Here is a 12,222-nt window from a genome sequence, read left to right as displayed (position 1 = left end):
AAGTGTTAGGTAATGACTAATGAATGAATGAGTGGCCGTTTACCTTTCACGTAACTAATTTGCGATATAACTGCATCTCTGAGAGAATGATTTAATAACCTAATACAACAATTAGTGTTATATTAAAACTTTTGAAACTTGTTATTTTTATATGACTCAAATGATAATCATGTGGCCAACAAATTAGAGCTTTCCATACTCACTTAAGAAATAATTTAAAATAAAACAAGAAAACCTATACAATAAGAAAATAATCAATCATGAAAAAATATCTTTTAATATATAGAAATTAAAATCTCGATATAATTTTTTAAAATCTTTTGATATTATACTTTTAAATGAATCAATTAATTTTATAAAAATTTTACTAAATTTGACAATTTTGCAATTTAAATTTTATTATTATTTTATATTTTACGTATTTAATTTATTTTTTTAATTTTAAATAAAATTTCGATTTTTTCTATCTCGAAGTCTTTTGACACCATTGTTGTTATTTAAATATCTTAAAATTTGAATTTTAAACCTTATTTGAAACATACAAAGATATTTAAGTTGGATGCAAAATAATAGTAGTACTAGAAGAACTTATTCCTAAAAAACGAACCAATTCAAGTTGGATAGTCTGAAAAAAAATTTTCAATTTTCAAAATTTTAAGTTTTTAAAAAGCAAAAAGATCAAAAGTAACGTATTAATTTTGATGAAGCTATTATAAATGAAAATGAGAAAATCCCATTCCCATTATTCATATAGGAAAAGAAAAAATGTCATGCTAAAACGAACACTTAGAGAATATCGCGTTTTCAGTTATCTTAATTCCTTTTGGTGACCAAAACAATATTAGTTGCAACTCTCTCCTTTCTTCCATTCTCATAAGTCCCGTCGCACTTCACTCTTTGAAGAATACTGTAAGTCCCTGCCAATGGATAATGCAACCGTAAACATAACCATTATTATTATTATTATTGTTATAATATATTATTGTTTCTTATATTATCAATCTTATCTTGTTTCTCTTTCTGCACGTAGCCATGTTCTTTTCTATGCTTTGTTATATATGTTCTCTTTCATCCTGAAGTATGTACACATCGATCCATCCAATCCATCTATTATTTACATTATAATCATTGTTTTTGGGTCGTGGTCACTCAAAATACTAAATTATATTTAATTTAGTACTGGTGGATTTCAAGAGGGGTTAGTACTTTTTAATGTTTTTTGTCATTATTTAATCAATATAAATACTAAATTATATTTAATAAATAAATTTTATTAATTTATAAGTGTAAATTTTGAAAAAATATGGATGCGAATCGAATTAATTTATGTACGTAAAATTCTAGTAAATATGAATGCAAACTATATATCTTGTGTGTGCAAAATGTATGTAAATATGGGTGTAAATTATTGTTGATTAAGTACTGACAAATAATGATAATGTTTTCTAGTAATATAACATTACTGGAATTGTAGTATGACTATGCTTTACTGACTATGATGACTGTACTAAGTGTTATAGAATCACATTAAAATGAACCAGCGATTGATTTAGTTATTGATCCTTTGTTAATCCTTAGTATGATTTCCCTGGATACATGTATTAGTTAGTTATATGGTAAACAATTTTCATAACTAACAATACATTGTAAGTAGCTGGTACCTGATACATAGTGGAATGTTTGTTGAAGGAAGGATGTCAAATAATGAGGAATGTAAGGAGATGAAACGAACGAAAAGTGATGAATGGGAAGTAGTAGAGTGGTGTAATCTGCCTGGAGACCTGCTATCAAGAATTGCAAGCTATTTAGAATTGATAGACTTTCTGAGTTTTCGCAGTGTTTGCAAAGAATGGCTCATCCCTCCCTCAGAATACAACCCTTCAGGCCGCGAGCTATGGTTTCTCCTCTATGGTGAAGGCTCACAGTGTTCCTTCTTGAAACTCGGATCGCAATCTCCAAACTCCGAAAGACTCTACACCGTCAACTTTCCAGAACTTGACGGAGCCACTTGCCTTGCATCGTACCTAGGATGGTTGCTTCTTGTGCAAGAAGGAGCAATGTTTTTCTTCTGCCCTTTCTCAAGAGCCAAGATAGACCTTCCAGATTGTCCCTTCACAGACCTAAGCGAACATGTTGCTGCGTTTTCTGCTGACCCTACTTGCCAAGATTGCGTTGTGGTTGTGGTTAGCCGCAAGAGTGAGGTAGAACTGGAACTGCACTTGCTTCGAAGGGGGAACAAGGAGTGGCACAAGCATTGCCATCGTTGTGTTCGTTCCACGCTAAACACAGTAAGTGGTGCTGCTTTTTCTGAGGAAAAGTTTCAGTTCTTGGACGCGGATGACGGCTTGGTTACCTTCAATGCTGACGGTAAAAGCAGCAAGTCATGGGCGAATTATCGTATAGTTAACCATGGTTCTTCCAAGGACGTGGAAACCTTGGAATATCACGTACGGAAAAACATGTTTGGAGTCTTGAACATGGGTCAGAGGCTGGGCTTCAGGGGCGGTGAGGATGATGTTGTGTCCATTTCCATATGTGGCACCATGATCCTCGGAATACAGTGGCTTCATATCTTAAGAAATGATAGCGTCATTCTCAGTGAGACCATTGTGCCTGATCAGCAACATGTGGCTCTGGCTCGTCAGATTAAAGGGGTATGGATTCAACCAAGATATGTTCAAGTACCTCCTGGCCTAACCTGGTAGTTAAGTCTTTATTTGATTTGATTATTATGTCAAGTTTCTTAGTTATTTTAATATTCCAACATTGGATTATATACTGTTTGCTCGGTTGTTTCAAATGATTTATGGTGTAGGATTTGAGAATTCTTTTAATTTGGATTTCATTCAACTTCAAAACATTTAAGATACACTCAATTGAGATCTGCCATAATCAAATAAGATTAATGTATGCGACATACATACCTGTAAATCTACAACAAGACTCTTAATATTTCTCCTCCTTTTTTTTCTTTTATCTTAAACTATATAATCCCTACATAATCAAATACTTATGGCAATAAACATTATATCATGGTTTCATCGAACTGCTGTACTTTGGATGGGAGGAAAAATTGTTCCAATATATGATTATAAATAGGCAATTTTACCTAGAAAATCCTTCAGAGGAAAAAAAATTGTTAATTGTAGCCCCTTGTTATATCATCTAGCATCAATTAATTCCTTGACTCTTGACTTCATGTATCTGTCAATTAAGTCAGCGAGAGCTCTTATCAACGACTTTGGGTCATATATTATACCCACTTTGGAATCACGTAGGGAGTCAACAACAATCTGCAAAATAAGAATTGTTTGAGGATCCCAAAAAAAAGTAAATTGCATTAAAAAGATTATAGGTTGTATTATCCACTCAATTTTGCCTCGAGCAAAGTTAGTATACATACCACATCAAATATTCCTTGGGCATTCAATCGGTCAACATCAACTGGAACTGAACTATTTCTTGGCACCAAAATGGTATTGATATACTGACTCGGCTGCATAAAATTATTAATGGCAGAAAAAATCTTGTTATCACCATTATGCATATTGTACTGTGAATTTTAGGTATCAGTTTCAAAAGTAACTCAATTTTTATTTCAAGTAAGATTCTACACACATCAAATACATCATTTTGCTTCAAAAGAAGGAAAACATCTAAGAAAAAATATTTTTCTCAGGCTCTTCCAGGCATGCATCGTGTCGAACATGTGATAATAAAAGCTAATGCTAAACAAATCTATCTATAGTAGTAGTTAGTAAGTACCAAAGCAGAAGCCCTAACTCATACATTTTTATGTAAAGTTTCTTTGAAATTTCAATAATAATTGCAGCAACAACAAGGGGAGAGTAAACTACATATGACAATTCATTCTGCAATAGCAATCATCATATGGAGCAATAAGGGTTTATTAACAGTATACCACTTGGCACTTGCAACAGGGTAAAAAGCAGGCATTCAAATAAAATGAAATTGGCACTCTTTAGTGAATTAATCAAAGCCTTATTTTGAACCAGAATAAAAATAAAGATCTCTGTTTGGCACCAACTAGCTTCAATTGTGAAGGAATTTCCACTCACAGGATTCTGTAGCCGATTGCAAGGATCTCCATATGTTCGATTTAGAGCATCCGTGATGGCAGTAACAAAACAAGAAGCCGAAAACCCGTTAGTCTCCCGGTCAGATGTGCCATTTAACATAAGTACCTAACATTTAAGAAATAAAAATAAAAATGAGCAGAATTTTGGAAAAAGAATGCATATATTGCTATAAAATTTCAATAAAGCAAAAGACTGCAGCTAGAATTTCATGCATTGGAACAAATTCACCCCACTAATAGCACTATGGCTGGACTTCCACATCAAAGCACAGAAACTTATCACCCTTTTTGTCTTATTGCTCAGCAATCAAGCAGAGCTGGACTACCTTAATAGCTTGTTTCTTCCAAAAGAGAAACAAATGCTCTCCTTGCAAATTGAAAGCAATCTTATCAAGCCTAAATTCCTAAAATACATACTGGATGGAAGGCTCATCAGACTAAACATTAATAAGCAAAGAAAACATATATAATTACAAGATCAAGAAGTACCTTGAGGCAAGACCTTGATGAAATAATCTCCCCAATTCCCAATAAGACCTAGAAAAACTTGTTGATCAGTGATCGTCTAGGAGAACTAAATTGTGTAAAGAAGAAAGATATGTTTATTCTAACAAAATTATAGATTAATTCACATAATTATGCAGTGTCTCAAACAAAATTAAAAGATTATGCAATGTCGCTTCATGAAGATGAAATAGCATACTTTTTACAAACTACTTCTAAGAATCTTACCAACGAGGGGCAGATTGAAGTGAAAAGGGAACCCATGGCATACACAATGCAGTCCACATTACTTAACTGCTCTAATACAGTTGCATTAGGTGAAGGAAATACCTATTGAAAAGATATCAAAACAAATGGAAGTTATAATTATAAATTGCTCATAAATTATTAAATCAATAGCAAAATTCATTTCCTAAAAAAAAAAATTTATAAAAATGAATAAAAAGTTGCACTTTGTCAAATATATTCTTTTTCACTTTTCTAACAGAAGAACAATTCTAATAAAAATAGCACCAAAACAGATTTACCTCATGGAGCAAATTTTTTCCCTCACTTGACATGTAGAAGACACGTTTTATTTTTGAAGGAAGCGCTGGAGTGGAAAAGCTATCCTACCCACAAAATGATAAAACTTTAGTATACAAGAAATATAAGATACACAGTTTTACAATATTACATACTAGATCAACCAACCAATCACAATTTTGTAGTATGTCAGTTAGTGAGAATGACAGAGAAAAAAAATTAGTTTGGAAGCTACAACTTCACTAGATTTTATATCAGGAAAGCATTAAAGTAATAGAGTGACTAATTCTGAAATTAAATATTTTCTGAAATTTAAACCAAGTACTCTTGTTTGTTTCAAACTCAACTAACATGTAAGTTAATATTTTCGATGCCTTTATTGACATGTTTACAACATCAGCATACATTCCACATCATTAAAACTTAAAAAACACCCATCCTACATTGATATTACTTTCAATAAGAGTCCAGAGATTTAAGTTGGACAATGTACCTCAGATCAGTAAAATTTTGAGCAGAAATACTGTATTGATAAGCATAATCTCTCAATACATACAAAAACATACCTTGTTAATCAGCTCCGTCGTTCCCCTGGTTGGATGAGAAATTTCATTTTGTCCCCTTATAATAGTTCCATCCTAAACGGATATTAAAGCATAATGTAAGAAAAAGCAAAACAACAATTCAAATTGTGAATTTTCTTTGAACAGCAAAGAAATAGTTTTCCTCTCAGAACCTGAATTTACCCTCAATGAAACCAAAGCAGAATTACATGCTTAAATACACATGTAACATACCCATAATTCGCACCCTAAGGTAAGCCTGTCGTTGGTGGAAATTACAGGGAGAACCAGGCTTTCAGGGGGAATATCTGAAACACGTGAAAACAAAAATATTGCAGCATCCAAGGACCGAAAAAATATACGTGCGCCTGCAAAAAAGAAATTCCCAATGCTGCACAGTTCATAAAAGTCAGTTTAAATTGTTCTGTTTTTCACACACCAATTGCAATTGCCAGTTTCCAAAAATTCCCACCAATTACATAGGCATTATATCATATCAGATTCTAAAGCAAATAATTTTATTGGTTAGGTAGGAGGGTGAGAAAAATGGCACAAGAAGATTCAATAAACTACTACAAACATTTAGCTGAAGTAAAAAATAAAGGACCTGCCATTGCTGAAACAAAATGATTCTTCAGCCCGGCGTAGAATCTGCAAAAACCGAAATGGAAGGCCCCACTTTCAAGTTTCAAGGAAGCTCACCAAAAAAGCATACAATATTGAAGCACATTATATTTTTTCTTTCTTCTGTAGTGTTGATTATTATAGTGATTGATTGTTACTATGACGGGCATAATAATATATTTTGTCTAAAAATGCAAAAGAAGACATGATACTCAACTTAAGTGAGACTTTTGAAGTTTGAACGCATACTCGACCAGAATTACACAGACACTAAAATACTAGACTACAGTTTAAGAAGCAACAACCAATCTCAGAAACAAACGATTGAAAGTAATAAAAAAAGGAGACCATACTTTATAACATCCATATTCATATAAGAAATGTTTTGCAATTGATGAGTATGAGCAGGATTAGAAAGAAAAGAAGTACATCTAGTTGTAAGAATCACCTGACTCTGAAAATAAACCAAAAAAGATCGAATAGTCTCCCTGTAAGGTTTTGAAACACCTTTCCATAGTGTGTGATCACCTTCCACAATGGAGTACCTATACATGTCCCAGCAGCACATTACAAAATAGTTCTCATAAAAAAGTATGCAAAAAATTTGGATAATCTTAATCCCCATTAATATAGCGCACACACTGAGGCAATATATGTACATAAAGTAAAAGAGAAAGTTCAGTAACTAGATTGGCATTGTTAGGCATAAAGGAAAGCACCATTCAGATTTAGCTTTGAGTGGATCAAGAGGTAGACGATGACCAAGCAGATTCCGAACTGCAAGAGCTTCAGCTGTGCTCTGATCAGACAACCTCAGACACCTCGAACGTATGTCTCCAACAGCAGGACCACCTGACAAACGCACACCAACTCAACCAATCAAATCGGGAGAAAAATGAAAATAAAAATCGCAAAAAGATGGGAAGACATACCAAGGACGCGAACGATCTCGGCGGTGCTTCCGCCGTCATCGGAGACGGGGAGAACGTGGGCGACGCGGGTAGTGAAGGTCTTGAGGTCCTCGACGACGCCGTTGAAGGCGGTCCCGCCGGAGAAGACGAGGAGAGCTGGCTGGGGAGGAGGAGGGGGAGGGTCAGGGTTGGAGTAACAGCGACGGTGGCGGGGTGAGGGAACGGAAGCCATTGAAGGAGGAGAAGGAGAGGAAGAGGGAAGGGGAAGAGGGAGGGAGTTAGAGAAGGTGGGACCCAAACCCAACCAAGCTTCCGCCATTGTTCGCGCGTCTTCTTCACACTTTACAGATATCGCGTCACACTATCTTTCGGATCCGATTCCACTCCAAACTGAACTAACGGTTCCGATACGTTTTTGCGATTTAAGAGTAATGCTAGGGGCAGTAATTTTTGTGATTGTTAGCCATTAATGATGATTTGATGGTATGAAATTGGTGTGAGATTTCATCCAATGACTTACATTTCTCTGCTGGTTATATGCTGGACAAAATTCAATAAAATTGCTGGCCTAGATTTTTCCTTAATTAATTACTTATATCTTATTATTATTCACCCAATCACTCGTAGTCCAATTATATATTTGTCTCTGCATAAAAATATAAAATAATAAAACACAAATTAGTTCTATGGGTGAAGAGAGAGCATAATTTACATTTTTCGTTCTGAATCCAAGAGATAGGCTCTTGAGATGAAATTTTGCTATTTTTACATGTAAAAAGTTTTAGTAAATTCTTGTAGTGATTTTTTATATATACGTTATTATTTAATTTTGTTCTCCATATTTTAATTCTATTTTATTAATATTTTAGATTGAATTTCGACATTATAGAATCACAATCATATACTATTCAAAGTTCAATCTAAAATATTACTATAATAAAATTAGAATCTAAAAAACTAAATTAGATAATTACCTAAATTTCAAAAATCACTATAAAATTTACTTTCTAAAAATTACTAACATTTTACACAAACATGTTATAGAAATAATTGAAATAATTTGTGACTTAAGACTTTGAAGTGAAATTTGCATTTTGTTATCAGACAAATTCAAAAAAGACATTGTTGATTTCCATTTATATTTGTCGACATATACAAATGTTGTAGGAGTATCTAACATGTTAAAGTAAAGTCAACCTCAACATTATTAGCACGAAAGAGAAAATTGAAAAATATGAAAATTAATAAGGCAAACTCTTAGAACTAGTGCTAATAACCAATGACTTAAATCTAGAAGAGTCTCCAGCAGCATTAGCCCTGTGAGTAATAATCTCCATGTTCCTATGCAAGCTTTGTTTAACCAAACTCTTCATCATCTTCTTCCCTTCCGTTGCTTCTCTTTGATTCACCGGTGACCCCATCGATGCAAACCTCGGTGTTTGTGGCCCCGAATGTGGCCCCATCTTGGTTTGCCTCTCATCCTTGAACCATTGCAATAGCTTCAATGCTCTCTTCTGAGCCAAAGAGCTTCCCAACAGAACCACTTCAAGAAGCACAGGAACAATGCCAGCCTGTGCCATTTTCTCCCTTTGACTTGAACTTTGATGCGCTAGGATCATCAATATATAAACCGATAACTCTTGGCATTTGGGTTTGTCTTCCCATGACAAGATCTCAATGAAGTTCTTTGGCACTAAACAACTATTCTCTATTGCTTTCTTCCCCATCATGCTCACTAACAAGTTCCCTAGACTTGCCAATGCTTTCTCTGAAGTTTCTTTTCTTGAGGATAGTTCTAATAAAATAGGAACAATCCCACATGAAACCAAAGCTCCCGCGTTCTCTAACACGCTTGAAAAGTTGTATAGGGCACCCAAACATGATGTTTTTGTGTCTAAGCTTGAGGAGTTTGACTCAAGAATGTGTCTTAGTAATGGTAGAAAGTCCAATGAAGGAAAATGGAATTGGGTGTTTGCTAGTGAAGACAACGATAACAGCAACTCAGAAAATTCATTGATTGTTGATTCATCTACATTGTCAACTGTGTTTGGCAGCTTGGATAATATTCCTGCCTCCACTATCATAGCCTTGTTCCTGAAGAAAGAAACAAAAGACATGTCAAGAGAAAAATTTATCATTATGAATTATTAACGGTGGAAACTCAGGTGTAGTCAACTTCACGAGAAGTTGATACTTGAGAACCGTTAGATGATTTGATTGATTTAATTAAATTTTCATCTAACGGCTCTCAAATATCAATTTTACCTGAATTCGACTTCCCCTTAGTTTTACCTTTATTAATTGTAGTAATTCTTCTCTTTTAGTATGCAAAAGACGTTTTTGAAAGAAACATGCTTCAACGAGGTCAAAGTTAGGTTAGAATCAAATACTTTGATAGCAGTTATTCTACAAAGTCAGCATGAACAAGTCAACATCTCTAAGCTATGCACCATCACCTTCCCACCTTCTCCGGTCCATTTTTTCTTCCTTTGATCGATGGGAGTGATGCGATTATAGTACAAAACAATAACAATGCCAAACCAACTAAATAAAAAAGGTATCTTATTACATATTATTACTGAAGTCAACCAGGATCTCAAACTAATATATGTGTTGGAAAATGTAGGTCAACAAAAAGACACGAGTTGTTTGAAAGATAATAAAGGAATCTGATCAACTACGCTATATTTTAATAAATTATTTATGAATTTTTACGACAGCAATGTCGCTTCAATATGAAATTTGTCCCCCTAGTAGCTCATTCCACAACCAAGCAACTCAGCACACATTTTGGCCATTTTTTAAAATTTATTAATTATTAGCAACTACAGCATGGTGATGTGCTAGTGGGATTTTGGGAAATTTGATCCGAAAATATTGGCTAAATTTTAATCTCAGATTTAATGCCATGGATCCGATTACATCTATTTTCTTAGAGTTATATTACGCGTATACTAAAATCAATCATTAAATTCAGCTACCAGTATAAAATATATGCTAAATACAAATACACATTAAAAATAAATTAAATCACACATGTATTTACATACAAATACATTAGTAGTTAATTTTAGTGACTGGTTTTGGCGTACAAATAGCATTTTTTATTTTTTTATAACTCCCGTATTACTAACAGCCTGTATAGGAAGACCTAGCTCTGAATGCGAGGTACTGCACCAAACTCTCTAGTCTCTCTCAACCTTTGCCTCCAATTGAGATGTTAATTTTCCTTTGTTTTTATCAATAATTTTTTTCCCTCTAATATTGAAAACCAATGTGGCTGTGGTAACTGTGGAGTCATGAGCCATACCCGCCAAGGCCAATAGCCACTTTGTGATTTATCAGTCCTTTTCTATGCTCTCTAGAAGTCAAAATATGCGGTTACTCACAAGCTACTATTGCTCCACTCTCACATTTTTTATTTTAAAGTATGATTCAAACAATTTAATTAGGGGAATGGAAAAATATATATATTATAATACTATTAGTTCACGCACTGATTACAAGTTAGTGGACCTTAACCTTGCCCACAAATTCAATAACTTTGCATTTTGAGAGTATCAATAGATTTAAGTGATTCAAAATTTCTCTATCATTCTCTACCACTAATCTCAACTTAACAGATTTTACTATCTATGATAGCTACGAGTATGGTAGCCATACCTAACAATTCATTAGACTCTAAAACTCATGGACACTCAATTAACCAATTATAAGAGCCAAAGAACCTATGAAATGAAATAATGAATAAGCAACCATAAGCACTCAAATATGAACTGATCACAAAGTTACATTAAAAATGGTGAAAACTCAGGTACAGTACACTTAACATAAAGTTGATAGCTGAGAGCTGTTAGATGAAAATTTAGTCAAATCAATCAAATTATTTAACGACTTTCAAATATCAACTTCACATGAAGTTGACTGCATCTAAGTTTTCACCACATAAATAAAAAAAACTTACGTGTAAGTTCCATCAGCAAGGTGGATCAACGCCACCAACGCTGCTCTGCGACGGGTGGCCACGTCGGAAGCCACCATAGAGACCAACACAGGCACCACACCGAGTTCTGTTATCAACTTTCTAACCTTCAAATCTTCTTTTGCCAAATTTCCAATATCCTTGGCTGCCACCTCCTTCTCTTCCCAGCTTCCAAAGTGAAGCTTCTTCACTGTCCTCTGCAACACGATACCAGAGTCCTCCTCTTCTTCCTTCTCCTCCTCATGCTTCTCCATGACTTGAACCGTTTCAACAACTTTTTCGACCTTGTTATTGTCGTTGTTGCTCTGCTCAGCTCTGTTTCTTGGTTGGTTTCGGCGCTTTCGTGTCGCTTTTGATTGGAGGAACCTTCTGATTCGTGCAAAGAATTGAAGCTTTATGCTAGACAATACCCAAATAGAATTAGAAGAAGAAGAAGATGATGATGATGATGATGGAGGAGGAAGAATATGCATGGTTGGTTCGTTAAGGGGGAGAGAAAAACTGAGATCAGAGGAGAGAACAAAAGAGAGAGTTGAGAAAAAAGTGGTTGGGGGATTTGGTTCCTTTTATAACTGAGTTTCTGTTTGTGAGTTTGGAGACAGAGAGAGAACAGAGAAAGAAGAAGGGAGAGACAGAGAGAGAAAGTGAATGAATGAAAAAACTAATACAAGAGCTCTGTGATCTTAAAATACAGAGCACATGCAATTGAACAGTGCTGTCCCATTTTTATGTAATTATGAATGATACAGGATCCTCCTTCACGTTATTCTTTTATTAAGTGAATGGAATTTAGGCACCATTTTAATTTTAGGGCCTTCAAAATCGTTGTTGTAAAGTTAAAAGATTTTCGTACCTAAACTTGATATATGAGTGCCAATTTGTTTATTCGTGACCATGTTTGAAACTAAGATATCAGATGCACAACAAAATTTTTGGTAGAAAAGTTGTTAATACTCCATGGTCTGTATTTTGGCAAAATATCACTAACTTTGAGTTTGAAAATTATTTGGAATT

The 12,222-nt window shown here is 34.3% G+C and overlaps 3 protein-coding genes across 3 annotated transcripts; 1 reads left to right on the top strand and 2 right to left on the bottom strand.

The window, feature by feature from the left end:
* Positions 1 to 1,676: 1,676 nt before the first annotated feature.
* Positions 1,677 to 2,705, top strand: LOC130955412 (F-box protein At1g49360-like). The gene has a single exon (XM_057882261.1). It carries the CDS (start codon positions 1,677 to 1,679, stop codon positions 2,703 to 2,705), a length of 1,029 nt encoding a protein of 342 aa, XP_057738244.1.
* A 145-nt stretch (positions 2,706 to 2,850) lies between these two features.
* LOC130955559 (uncharacterized protein YNL011C) lies at positions 2,851 to 7,605 on the bottom strand. The gene is made up of 12 exons (XM_057882447.1): positions 7,248 to 7,605; positions 7,035 to 7,167; positions 6,764 to 6,860; positions 6,299 to 6,342; positions 5,926 to 6,082; positions 5,695 to 5,766; positions 5,131 to 5,214; positions 4,832 to 4,933; positions 4,589 to 4,636; positions 4,080 to 4,205; positions 3,404 to 3,496; positions 2,851 to 3,293 (listed from the first exon to the last, which is right to left on the bottom strand). Exons 1-12 carry the CDS (start codon positions 7,543 to 7,545, stop codon positions 3,162 to 3,164), a joined length of 1,386 nt encoding a protein of 461 aa, XP_057738430.1. The 5' UTR covers positions 7,546 to 7,605; the 3' UTR covers positions 2,851 to 3,161.
* A 730-nt stretch (positions 7,606 to 8,335) lies between these two features.
* On the bottom strand, positions 8,336 to 11,991 carry LOC130954941 (U-box domain-containing protein 7). Its single transcript, XM_057881709.1, has 2 exons — positions 11,191 to 11,991; positions 8,336 to 9,320 (listed from the first exon to the last, which is right to left on the bottom strand). The coding sequence occupies exons 1-2, from the start codon at positions 11,679 to 11,681 to the stop codon at positions 8,468 to 8,470; spliced, it is 1,344 nt and encodes a 447-aa protein (XP_057737692.1). The 5' UTR covers positions 11,682 to 11,991; the 3' UTR covers positions 8,336 to 8,467.
* Positions 11,992 to 12,222: the final 231 nt, after the last annotated feature.

This window comes from Arachis stenosperma, chromosome 10, assembly GCF_014773155.1.
Source record: "Arachis stenosperma cultivar V10309 chromosome 10, arast.V10309.gnm1.PFL2, whole genome shotgun sequence".
NCBI lineage: Eukaryota > Viridiplantae > Streptophyta > Magnoliopsida > Fabales > Fabaceae > Arachis > Arachis stenosperma.
The sequence above is the reverse complement of the archived record's forward strand: the minus strand, read 5'-3'. Positions and strand labels throughout refer to the sequence as shown.